Genomic DNA, 13,708 nt, shown 5'->3' with positions numbered 1-13,708 from the left:
GAAGTTAGGGATGGGCACGGGGGTTGGGGGATAGGAAGAAATAGGCTTTTTCCTTCCCCTTTGTTGGGTCCTGCTGCCTAAAAGTTCACAGTGGGTTCATCTCCAGCTTAGGCAGGGCCAGATCTGGGTCCCAGCATGTCCTGAAAGCTCCACCCCAAGTGGAGAGCCAAGCCCAGGCTGGGGGGTGCCTGGCGACAGCCTACTGAGCCATTGGGGGTGGAGTGGGGGAGGCCAGCAACAAGGAAATGCTGAGTGTGCTGGGGGAGGGAGTTCAGGGGTTAAAAGCCATGGGTTGAGGCTGAAGTTCTAAGCAGCAGGCATCTGAAGCTCTGCAAGAGGGGGCTCCTCACTCAGGTATTGTCTGCTTGGGGTGGGGTGGGGAGCGTTGGAGGGGAGGAGAGGGGAAAGGAGAGAGGGGTGAGGAGGGAAGGGAAAGGAGGGAGAACAGCTGAGTCAGGGCGACAGAGGGAAGCTAGAGCCTCAGATATAGAGATACAAACCTGCAGAGCTGGAGAAGAGAAGTGAAGCATGCAGAAACTTAAGAAACTCAGGTCGAGAGACCTAGTGTCAGGGACAGACCCAGAGAGGGGAGAATGGGGCAGAGAGGGGGAAATGTTAGGCACGCTCAGGAGGAGAGGGGAGAGAGTGCACCTGCACACAGGACCCAGCTTGCTGGAGGGCTGAGGAGGAGGGTACAGCCGCCTGCAGTGAGGAAAGCACCGCAAACCAGAGCCCATGGGGAAGGCACGATGCCCTTCCCACCTTGCTACTGGGCACCCACAAAGGATGGAAGAGGGGGGCGGATACGGATTTCAGGGTCAGGGCTCTCTGAGTGAATGAGAGGGGAGATCCACGACTGGAAAACGCAGGAGCAGGGAGATTACAGACAGCCCTCAACACCCCCTTCAACTTCTCCTCAGGCCCCACCCAACCTGCCCCCCCATCTCAGAGCTGCCATGTGGCCCCTGCCCGCTGTGATCACTTCCCTGACCGTGGCCTTGTCAGGAGGTAAGAATGTGCGGGGGTGGAGGTGGTTCAGGTGCCGTGGTGGCCACTGGTGACAATGGGGGGAGGAGTCAGGTGGGAGGTGGGGCGTGGGAGCCTCGAGCTCCGCCCTCCCCCGCCCACTCGGGCCGGGTCCTGCGAGGACAAGCCGGAGAGGTTCCTGCTTGTCCCTGTGTAACCTGGTTTCCCAGGTGGGGACTGCCCACTGACCCCAGTTCAGATGCACCCACCACTCAGCTCCTGAAATACCTCCACAGCAGCCTCTTCCACATTTAAGGCCTCCTGGATTTTCTGAGAGTCAGAGGAATCAGAAGGACACAGATTCAGGGCTGGCCAGTGGCTCACTTGGGAGAGTGTGGTGCTGATAACACCGAGGCCACAGGTTTAGATCCCTATACAGGGATGGCTGGTTAGCTCACTTGGGAGAACGTGGTGCTGACACCACCAAGTCAGGGGTTAAGATCCCCTTACCAGTCATCTTTAAAAAAAAAAAAAAAAAAGGACATAGCTTCAAAACCTGAGGCTGCTACTTTGAGCAAGTAACTTTGCTTCTTTGTGCTTAAGTTGTTTTCATCTGTAAAATGGGAGCATGTAAGTACCTACCACAAAGGGTTGTTGTGAATATTAAAATGAGGTAATGGTGTCAAACTTTCAATATGTTGTGGATAGAAGAGGCTTGGTTATACTATTAGTATTCCCTTTTTATTCTCAACCTCTTCCAGAACCTTCTAGTTTGTTCTTCCTTTAATCCTTGGGGTAACCCCAAATCTATGTGACCCCACCCAAAGTTGGTACCCAAAGATTCTTCTTCTCACATTTAAGTTCCCTTTCCCTGCCTTTGCAGGCAAATTCTCTAGAAACTTCCCCTTAGTGCATTATTCATTCATTCAACAAACAGCTGTTGAATCCCAGGCTGGATGCTGTACAAGCAGAGACACAGTTGCTTCTCTCAGCACTCAGATCCCAGCGCAGACAGGCACAGATATTATTCAAACAGTTACCGAAATAATTAGTTAGTAATTAATTATAACCATGATGTGAGGTGAAGGCTTCAAGAAGCCCAGCCAGGAGCCCAGAGACATAATGGCTGCCCCAGCCTGGAAGGCTTCCCAAAGGACTTGACCCTTCAGCCAAGACTTGAAGGAGGAGTGGTCCGTGGGCACCTGGCACCCAGCACCATCCTTGGCCTGAAGGTGGGGTGGATTCTCTCCTTTGGTGACACTCCCAGGATTCATGCCTATACCCCTCCTGCGTGCCCCGCCCTGGGCTAGGAGCTCCACGGGCTGCATCTTGTGGAATCCTCAACAATCTTATGAGGTAGGTGCACTATAATTACTCCAGTTTCACGGCTGAAAAATCCAAGACTCAGAGACAGCAGGGTCCTGCCCCAAAGACACCAGTGATGCCTGAGTCAGAATCCTAATCCAGGTTGTTCACCCTGTTTGCCATATCCTGGTCTCGAGGCCCTGCAAACCATCCTTATAATTTTTGACCTGATGGTCTTCTTAAAGTCAGCTTTTTTTTTTTTTTTACTGAAACAGAAGCATACTAAAAAGCAATGTCTATATATCACTGTCCTGAATTTAAAAAAAATAAAATAAAAGCATATTTTGACATAAATAAAAGGTAAGAAAAAAATCCTGCACAAAATAATAGCAAAATAATGTTTATTGTGTTGGACCACTTGAAATTTCTGGTACTTGACCCTTTTTGACCACCTTAAAACAGCTTCACAGATGGTTCAACTTAATATTTTTGGTTGCCTGTTGAAGGTTTCTGCTTCTTCCTGATTTTAAAAAGTGAGTTCAGGGCTGGCCTGTGGCTCACTCGGAAGAGTGCGGTGCTGACAACACCAAGGCCACGGGTTCGGATCCCTATATAGGGATGGCCGGTTCGCTCACTTGGGAGAGCGTGGTGCTGACAACACCAAGTCAAGGGTTAAGATCCACTTACTGATCATCTTTAAAAAAAAAAAAAAGGTGAGTTCAGTGAGTATTAGAGAGGTGTTAAAAGCATATTAGCTGCATCATAAGACTTTATCCTCACAAAATCAGGTTTAAAAGAGACCTGGATGCTGATTCAGTTTCTGAGTATGCAATTTAATGTTACTTATGCCTCATCTCTGTACCATCTAAAACGGTCTTGGGCCCATGGATGACTCCTGTCCCTAACTGAACCACAGACCTATTCATACCACTTGTCATATAGTTGGGGAAGCTGGCCCAGGGAGGAAAATAGATCTCCTATTATAGCTAATAATTAGTAATAACAGTCCCCACTTACTGAGCGCTTCCTCTGTGTCAGATACTGTGCTGTGTGTTTGAAATGCAAGATCTTATTGACTCCTACAACTTCCCAATAAGAGATAAACTATTACTTTTCCTACTTGACAACAGGGGAAACTGAGGCTGGCAACTTGCATGAGACCAGTCAGAAAGTGGCACGTTCAGAATTGCATTCTCTCCATTCCACTGTCCACTGCTGTGCCTCCAATGCCAGCATTCATTTATTGAGCACCTGCTATGTGCCAGCCACCGTGCTAGGTCTTGGGGTTGCAGCACTGAATAAAATAGTTATGGGGCCTGTTGTCAATGGCACTTACAGAATGGAGAGACTTTTTAAAAAACAGAAATATAAATAAATATAAGGAGAAATGAGTAGTGATCATTGTTCTGATGAAAATCAATTGGGGGATGTAACAGGGAATGACTGGGGGCCAAGAGAGGCAACATTAGATCAGGTGGCCGGGGAGAGCCTCTCTGAAGAGGTAACATTTGAGCTAAGCTCTCAGAGTCAAGAAGGATCCAGACATGTGACCTCTAGATTCTAAGTGCCGTCCAGTAGAATATTCCCTTTTTTTTTTTTTTTTTTTTTTTTTTTTAAAGATGACTGGTAAGGGGATCTTAACCCTTGACTTGGTGTTCTCAGCACCACGCTCAGCCAGTGAGCAAACCGGCCATCCCTATATGGGATCCGAACCTGTGGCCTTGGTGTTATCAGCACCGCACTCTCCCGAGTGAGCCACGGGCCGGCCCAGAATATTCCCTTTATATGTCTGAAATCTACTGTATCTGCACTGTCCAATATGGTGGCCACTGAGCATTTGAAATGTGGTTGATGGGACTGAATAATCGAATTTTAATTTACTTTTTAATTAATTTAAATTTAAATAGCCATATGAGGCTAGTGGCTACCATACTGAACAACACAGGTCTAGAGAAAGAACTGTCCAGATAGAGGAAATAGCACGTATAAAGGATTGGATGTGTTTAAAGAGCAGGTCTATGAGGCTGGACCAGAGTGAGTCAAGAGGAGAGAGATAGGAGATGAGGCCAAAGAGGCCGGAAAGGCCCCAAATATGCAGAATTTCTATGAACCTTGGAAAGGCTTTTGGATTTTATTTTATTTTTATTTTTTTTATTTTTTTTTTTTTTTCTTTTTGTCTTTTTCGGGGTCCGGCAACGGATCGCAACCCTCAGTGTTGCCCCCGCACCGGACCGGGGACCGGCAACAGGACCGCAACCCTTGGCGTTGCGCCCACGCCTCGCTCAGCCAGTGAGCAGGAACCGGTCTGTATGTGGGATCCGAACCCTCGGGCGGGAGCGCCGACACGCTTCCCAAGCGGCGCACTTACCCAGTGCGCCACCGGGCCGGCCCCTGGATTTTATTTTAAGAGAGGCCAAGCCTGGGAATCACATGGTCTGACTATCCTTGTTCAAAGACTCCTCAGGCTGCTTTGAGAAAACTGGATTGCAGGGATGCAAAAGTGGAAGCTTCTACAATGTTGTTACAGTCATTCAGGAAAGAGAAGATGGGACTTGGACCAAGATGGTGGCAGGGGAGCTGGAGAGAACTGGATATTTATGAGACAAAACCAACTGGAGTTGTTGGTTGTGAGTGACAAAGGAAAGGGGGGAAGCATTGATGACTACTAGGCTTTGGGCTGAGCACAGAGGTGAGACAGACTGGAAGGAACAGTTCGGGTTGATAAAAATCAAGTTGGGGATACAAAGTTTAAGATGCATGTAAGGCATTCAAGTTGACAGCACTTGAATTTCAAGCTTAAAGGAAGATTTCGGGCCTGGAGATGTGAATTAGCAAGTGGTTAGCCTATGGATGGTATTTAAAGCCAGAGGCATCCGGTATATATGTGTTGAAAGGATGGATGGATGGATGGATGGATGGATGGATGGATGGATGGATGGATGGATGGATGGATGGATGCTGCCTTGGTGGATATGTAGGTCAGTCTCACTTCCACCTCCTGAAATCCATCCCCACGGCAGAATGACAGAGAAAATGCAGGTGGAGAGAAAGTCAGCTTTTCGCTTGCCTATCAAAAATATCTTCATTCTGGAGCCGGCCCGTGGCTCACTCGGGAGAGTGTGGTGCTGATAACACCAAGGCCACGGGTTCGGATCCCATGTAGGGATGGCCGGTTAGCTCACTGGCTGAGCGTGGTGCTGACAACACCAAGCCAAGGGTTAAGATCCCCTTACCGGTCATCTTTAAAAAAAAAAAAAATCTTCCTTCCATGAACTCCTCACTTAACCCCCAATGGAGAGTTTGGCACTTCTGTGGAAAAGAGAGTCACCTCTTTGCCTTAACTCATCTCCACTGGATAGAAAATGGCAAATCCCAGAAGCCAATCAATGAACATCAGTTCCTGGTTACCCAGAGCAATATTCTGACCCTTTTACCAAGCCCAGGAGCCACAACTCCAGGCCTTTTCCTCACCAATTCTCTAATAATTTCTCTTCTTCACCAGGCATCTCTCAGGAGTATCCCAAGATCCTCAATGGCACTAATGGAACTGGTGGGTTTCTCCCAGGTGGCTACACCTGCCTCCCTCACTCTCAGCCCTGGCAGGTAGCCCTCCTAGTGCAAGGGCGGCTACTGTGTGGGGGCGTCCTCGTCCACCCCAGATGGGTCCTCACCGCAGCACACTGTCTGAAGGAGTATGTATGGGCCAGGGGAGCATGGGACAGGGATGACAACGGGACTGGTGTGTGGGTTGAGGTGGAGTTGGACTTGAGCACGGGGTTGGAGTTAGGGTTGGGGATGGCCATGTGGGTAAGGATGAGGTTTGAAATGGAGATATGGGGGACAGGTGTGGGAATAGAGTTAAAGTAGGAAGTTTGAATGAACTTGGGGTTGAGGATGGGGAAGGAGATATGTTTGAAGATGAGGAAGGTGCGATAGAGAAGAGGCTGGAGCTGGGATGGAGGTGAAGATGGAATCGTCCTCTCCAACTAACCTTTTCCTGTACACTCAGAGGGTACAGAGTCTACCTGGGCAAGCATGCCCTGGGGCGTGTGGAGACCGGCGAAGAGGTGAGGGAGGTGGTCCGCTCTATCCCCCACCCTGAATACCAGATCAGTCCCACCCACCTGAACCATGACCACGACATCATGCTTCTGGAGCTGCAGTCCCCGGTCCAGCCCACACGCTTCATCCGTGCCCTGCCCCTTTCCCATGAGGACTGCCTACTCCCTGGCACCTGCTGTCGGGTGTCTGGCTGGGGCACAACCACCAGCCCCCAGGGTATGCAACCACACAGGTGGCCTGAGGGCTCACAGGAGTGGCTGGGGAAACTGAGGCAAAGCTGGGAGGGAAGTTTGGAGGAGGTTGAAGATTTATAAATATAAAACATATATATTTATATTTATGAAAAAATAAATATATATGAAGTTATGTATATCCTTTATATAAATACAAGCATACTTCAAAAGGTTGATGGAGAAATAGAATTAAAAGATAATACAAATCTTTCCATGAACTCTTTGAAGACCTCTCATATATATGAATTTATGAATATATAAATGTTATCTAATATGCTATATATTATATGTTATATAATATAATATACATTATATATTACATAGTACCATATTTATATATATATAATTGTTATATAAAATATTATATAATTATATAAAAATCATATTACACAAATTAAATGCATTTTATAAACATAAAATATATAAATATATTTATCTAAAGACATTTATAGAATGTATGCATTATAAATATATAATTATGCAATATATACCATATAATATATAAATTATATATTATCAATGTATTCTATAATTTATAACATAAATTAAAGTATATAATTTATTTTATATTTTATAATTTATAAGATATATTTAATATACTGATAAGTATATATTTATTAAATGTGAAATATAAATAAATAGATTCTTTACATATAAACTACACAAGGGTATTTGCGTAAAAGTTTGAAAAAATAGAAATAAAAGATAATACAAATCTTTCAATGAACTTCTTGAAAACTCTTCATACGTATGAATATAATATATATATAAATAAAAACAAGAGCCTTTTGCATCTCCTTAGCAAACCCTTGTTCTCTCCCAGTCTCATTTCCATCTTTCTCCCCAATACGCCCATCTCTCTTTCCACCCCTCTTCCCGACTCCCCCACGTCTCTTCTCATCACTTCTGTTTTCTCCATCCCAAACTCTCTCTCTCACCATCTCTGTCTTCTGTTTCTTCTAACCCTCTTCGACTTTCTTTCCTCGTCACTAGCTCTACCTCCTTCCCCATCCTTCCCTCCACTTTTCTCCTCGTCTTTCACCCCACCTCTCTCCCATGTCTCTCCATCTTTCTGTCCCCTCCGTCACTTTTCCCAGATACATGTGTTATCTCTTCCCTCCTCTTTCTCTTCCCACCTCTATTTTCTATCAACTCTTTGCCCATCTGACTCTTCTATTGAACCTCTACCCCAGGGCCGTCCCGTGGCTCACTTGGGAGAGTGCGGTGCTGATGACACCAAGGCCACGGGTTCGGATCCCATATAGGGATGGCTGGTTGGTTCACTTGGGAGAGCGTGGTGCTGACAACACCAAGTCAAGGGTTAGGATCCCCTTACTGATCATCTTTAAAACAAAACAAACAAACAAAAACACCTCTACCCCATAGCCTGTCCAGGAAAGATGTCCTTAGACCTTCTCTCTCTCTCCTGCCCAGTGAGTTACCCCAAAACCCTACAATGTGCCAACATCCAGCTACGCTCAGATGAAGAGTGTCGTCAAGTCTACCCAGGGAAGATCACTCCCAACATGCTGTGTGCTGGCTCAAAAGAGGGTGGCAAGGACTCCTGTGAGGTGAGGCCACGGGGTCGGTGGGTCGTCTTAGCCAGGATGGAGGTGGGGGCAGATACTTCTTCTCACTGAGATGCTTCCCATGCCATGGTAAGGTGGCCCCTGCAGCTTTGAGCTTACATCCTGCCCTCTACGAAACCCTACTGGAAAGAGAACACATCTCTTTTTCAATAGTTTACACAAATGTCTTGAGCATGATTCTCACTAGGCTGACCTAAGTTTTGTGTCCTGCACCATCACTTTGGTCAGAGCTGTGGGATTCTTTGATGAACCAAGTCTGACAAGTCACACATGACTAAGTGTGGGAGCTGGGGAGGGGGGAGGACGAACTGCGTGGATTGAGAGGGGGGATTTGGTTCAGTGAGAAAGTGCAGGGCAATGAATTAATGATGTGTGCCTTGATCAATTAATTAGTAATGTGTGGGGCCGCCCGGTGGCGCACTGCTATAGTGCGCCGCTTGGGAAGTGTGGCGGTGCTCCCGCCGAGGGTTCGGATCCCACATACAGACCGGCCGCTCACTGGCTGAGCGAGGGGCGGGGGCAACACCGAGGGTTGCGATCCCGTGGCCGGTCCCGGCCCGGTACGGGCGCGACACTGAGGGTTGCGATCCGTTGCCGGTCACGAAAAAAGACAAAAAACAAAAAAACAAAAAAACAAAAAAAAACAACAACAAAAAAATTAGTAATGTGTGCCTTGGCCCCATGGAGGGAAGTGAAAAGCTCTCCTATTGCCTACCCTGCCAGATGTGGATGGGTTAATTCCATAGTAAGGTGTGGCACAACAGAGCCATAAAGCAGAGGCAGGGTCAGCTGGTGTTGGGTGGGGGGTGCAAGGTGGGATTTGGTGCCAGGGAACCAAGAACAGATGTATGAGGTAAGCTGTCAGCACTTTAATGAGACTAAGGAACAGAGAAACAGAGAGAGACACAGAAGTCTCTCTCTCTCTCTCTCTCTCTCTCTCTCTCTCTCTCTCTTCCATCTTTCTGTTCCTCTTTTCCTGTCTCTCACTCTCTGTCCCGTGGCTTGTCTTTTTATCTGTTTTTCACTCTCTCTGTCTCTGTGTGTCTCCCCACCTTCCACTCTCTCCCCACATCTCCCCATCCCTGCCTTCGTGTGGCCTTAGCAAGGACTCTGTCTCTCCCCTCCAATCAGGGTGACTCCGGGGGCCCCCTGGTCTGTAATGGAACACTCCATGGCATCGTCTCCTGGGGAGACTTCCCATGCGGGCAGCCCAACCGGCCTGGCGTCTACACCCGAGTCTCACAGTACGTTCCTTGGATCCATGAAACAATCCGAAAACACAAAACTCTGGAGCAGAAATGGACAAAGGACCCATGATAAAAGTGAATTTGGCTGCTTCCTTCCTCCCACCACAGCCTGCGCACTGCTCAGCCCTTCTCCGACCCTTCTTCCTGAAGTGTTCTGTTTGAACCAGTGATCTGTGCTCTCAAAGATGTCCAGTCTCAGCTGGCATCCCATGTTTCAGCAGCATTCAGTCAGTGCCAGCCTTGAAGTCCCCCAGATGTTGCATCCCTGGAACATCCCAATAACCTGAATGCCCCAACTCAGGCAATGTCCCGGGTCTCCAAACAACATCAACAAGGCACCGCAAGTCCAGATCACTGCCTGAATGGTCTAACTGTGGCCACATTCCTGCGTACCTCCATCACCCATCTCAACAAATCCTATGTCCTATGAATAGACCTTCCTTGGCAACATCCTACAACCCTTTAAATATTTATTCATTGCCAATATTCTAGGTTCTTCTACATTTTGAACTCAAAAAAAGATTCTAGACGCCCATGATATTTCACCCTGAAAATATTCTCTTGGGCCCAGACTGTTCTGCCCCAACAACATTCTATGCACTTCTTAGTGATTCATCACAGGTAACACTGGATCCTCAGAATCGTTCACACTCACACTGTTCTGGGTCTTCCAGATGTCCTGACCCAACCTACATCCCACATTCTGCCAACACTTCACCTCTGCCAACATTCCCTTACTCTGAATTCCCAGTCCCACTAATGATCGACAGCATTCTAATGTCAATAGTAAGGGGGTTCGGTAAGGGGGCCTGCAGTAAAGGGCCTCACTGCTGGACCATATTGTCCACCAAATATTTTGTCTTGTATCTCCTCCACGAACATCCTTGTTCAATGTCCCTTGCTGTTACATCTTTGCCAGTGACCTCAAAATCTAGCAGTTAGGTGCTCAGACACTGGAGTCCCTGCTTTATGCAAGTCTCTGCTTTGGACAAGTCATAAAACTCATGGACACACTGATTTCTCATCTGTAAAATGGGCTTATAATTTTTCCCCATAGCATTGTTACAAGGATAAATGTCAAGCACTTACCACTGTTGTTATATGCATGGTTGCCTATAAAATATTACCTTAGAATGTCAATAACAACCCTTCACATTTGCAGAGTGTCCAAAAAGGTGCTGCATTCCTTTACTTTCCTCAGCATACATTATTCAGTGCTGACCATATGCAGGCAATCTCCTGGGTGTTGATAAATACAATTTTGTTTACTAATTCGACAAATACTGTTAACCTGTCTGCACTGTTGCAGACACAGATGATAAGCAGTGAATTAAACAGACAAAAACATCTGCTCCTGTTGAAGTTAAATTCTTTCTGAAGAGAATTTGTCTTTGTTTTGTCAGTAAAAAAAGAAAAGATGAATAAAGAAATAGTTCGTCACGTGGTATATATGCCATGACAAAAAATGAAGCGGGGATGAAGGATAGGGAATGTTGGGTTGTGAAGGGGAGTGTGGCAGAGTTGCTGTTTAAGCAGGATAGGCAGGGAAGAGGACTTGAGATGGGAACATTTAAAGAAAGACTGATAGGAGGGATGGAGGGAAGGAGCCAGGTGTGTATCCGAGAAGTAGCACCCCCAGCAGAGAGCACAGCCGATGCAAAGGCCCTGAGGCAGGAGCCTGACTCATGTGTCTGAAGATCAGTACAGAGGCTGGCGTGGCTGGAGGCCAGTGAGCAAGGAGGAGAGGGTGGGAGGTGAGGGCACAGAGGGGATGCAGCCTGCCGCACCAGGTCTTGTGGCACACACTGAGGACCTTGTTTTGACACTGAGTAAGCTGGGAGACACAGGAGGGCTCTGAGCAGAGGAGGGACTTGAGCTGCCTTGGGTGTGAACAGGATCCCTCTGGCTACTATGTGGGAACAGATCAGGGAACCAAGAGAGGAAGCCAGGAGCCCAGTGAGGAAGTGACTGCAATAGCCCGGGCAGGGGGCAGTGGTTCCTGGACCAGGGTGATGGCCAAATTCTCCAGAATTTGACAGGAAGTCAGATTTTGGGTCTGTTTGACAAGATTGTTGAACAGTATCTACCGACATCGGATGGGGAGGGCGGGAAAGAGGAGAGTCAACGATGACCCCAGTGATTTGGTCTGAGCAACAGGAAGGATGGAGCTGCCATTTACTAAAATGAGAGAAACTTTGGGAGGAACAGGTTTGGGGGAAAAGATCAGGAGTTTTTGTTTTGAAGTGTTTATTAGAAAGCAGGTGACTATAAACTCTGCCCTCAGGGGATATACAGAAAATAAAGAAATACACAAACTAAATAACAGCAGATCGTGATGACTTCTATGTGATAATGACTATCATGCATGTGATCATTTCCATGAAGCATATAACCAGAGTTTTGTGCTAGAGAATTAGGGAGGAATCTATTTTGAATAGGTTGGTAGGGGCAGAGCTTATTGTGAGAGGCAGCATGTGGCCAAAGACCTGAGGATTACAGGGAGCCAGTTTTGCAAAGAATGGGGGAAATATCTCTGAAAGAGGGAGGCACGGGGGCTAAGTCTCTGGGTTTATCCTATTCCAGGATCCCAGGGAAGGCCAGTGTGACACTTAATGATGAAGGAATGATTACGTAGGGAATGAGATTAGAGGATTCATCTGGAACAAAATATGCAGAATCTTTTTTAGGCTGTGGTAAGGGAGTTGGCCTTTTTTCCAGTGTGATGGGGAGGCCCTGAGTAGTGATGATCAGAGGAGGAATCATATCTGAGACCATATCATCACTCTGGCTGCTGGGTGCATGGAGAAGACAACGGGGTGGGGATAGTGGTAGGAGGGAAAGGAACCCGGAGCCTGCTGCAGTGACGGGGTGGTCAGGGCAGTGGCTTGGGCCAGCAGAGATGGAGAGTTGTGGATGGATTAGAAAGAGAGTTTTGAAGTAACATCAAAGAAACTTAGCAATACAGTCAATTCCCATTATTCATAGTAGTTAGGTTCTATAAAGTCACCTCAAACACTGAATTAGCAAATACTGAACCATTGCTTCTAGGGGGAAATATAGGGTTGGGTTTCTGCGAGACTCTGGTCACAATGTTTTCATCAACCAGTCAATACAAAACATTGTTTTATGTGTGTTTCCATTTAAAATCACCTTATTTAACATCTATTGTCATTCATTAACATTGAACTAACGGCCAACAGAATTTTAACTTGTGCCTGAATGAAGCTGATCTAACACATGTATTTTTTCTTAAGGCACACCACAGCCTTCTTACGCTTAGGAACACTGGACAATACTTCAGCCCTATGCTCAGGGGACATTTTAAACAGTGAAATCACCAATACAAAGCACAAAAATGCAGAAAACGTGACACTAAAGAAACCATGGAAGGGACACTTGTTTACAGTGTGAGGGAAGAAATAAGAAAGCAGAACATCACCCTGTTCAACCTCAGCCAGAAGCAGGTGCATCGGGCAGCTCAAATTTTTCAACACTCTGTGCATATCTGCAATTGGCTGCAAAAGCCCCCAGAGTATTGGTTTGGGGGCTACCTGTAGATTTTATCAAGTTGGCAAATTTGCAAATATGGAATCCATGAATAATGACTGTACATGTCGGGGTGAAACTGAGGGACAAGTCAAGGATGATCGCAGGTTCCTACAGGGGGAGAATGTAGTTTGGTGTTTAAAAGCAGAGAGGGTGGAATCCAAAAGTCTGGTTTTGCCACTTTATCTTTTGGGAGCCTCAGTTTCCCTCACCTGGTAATAGGACCTACTACTCAAGGCTGTGGGGAGGACTGAGTGAAAGATTGGCATTGAAAGGCTCTGCACACAGTGACTTCTGAGTCGAGGATCCCCATCAATGAAGTAGCAGTGTGACATAGTAGCTTAAGAACACAGTTTCTGAGGCCACGCTGCCTGGTTTGAAACCCAGCCTCAGTTTTGCCATCACTCAAGTAGATATAACAATGGTACTCAACACCAAATGGCTTTAAGACCTAAAAGCAAAAAGTCAAAGATAATGGCAGAGAACATTTTTGTGATTCAACGATGAGGAAGGGCTTTCTGAAATTTCAGAAGGACTAATCTAAAATCAAAAAGTTGTAGGGGCCGGCCCATGGCTCACTCAGGGAGAGTGTGGTGCCGATAACTCCAAGGACACGGGTTCGGATCCTATACAGGGACGGTTCACTCACTGGCTGAGCGTGGTGCTGACAACACCAAGCCAAGGGTTAAGATCCCCTTACTGGTCATCTTTTAAAATAAAAATAAAAATAAAAATAAAATAAAATAAAATAAAATAAAAT

The 13,708-nt window shown here is 46.6% G+C and overlaps 1 protein-coding gene across 1 annotated transcript; it reads left to right on the top strand.

Annotated features, from left to right (window-relative positions):
• The first annotated feature begins 956 nt into the window (after positions 1 to 956).
• LOC103597725 (kallikrein-13-like) lies at positions 957 to 10,739 on the top strand. Its single transcript, XM_008581598.1, has 5 exons — positions 957 to 1,008; positions 5,774 to 5,963; positions 6,281 to 6,330; positions 8,001 to 8,137; positions 9,287 to 10,739. Exons 1-5 carry the CDS (start codon positions 957 to 959, stop codon positions 9,470 to 9,472), a joined length of 615 nt encoding a protein of 204 aa, XP_008579820.1. The 3' UTR covers positions 9,473 to 10,739.
• The last annotated feature ends 2,969 nt before the right edge of the window (positions 10,740 to 13,708 follow it).

This window comes from Galeopterus variegatus, unplaced genomic scaffold, assembly GCF_000696425.1.
Source record: "Galeopterus variegatus unplaced genomic scaffold, G_variegatus-3.0.2 Scaffold2402, whole genome shotgun sequence".
Taxonomy (NCBI): Eukaryota; Metazoa; Chordata; class Mammalia; order Dermoptera; family Cynocephalidae; genus Galeopterus; species Galeopterus variegatus.
This window is presented reverse-complemented; position numbering and strand designations above follow the sequence as displayed.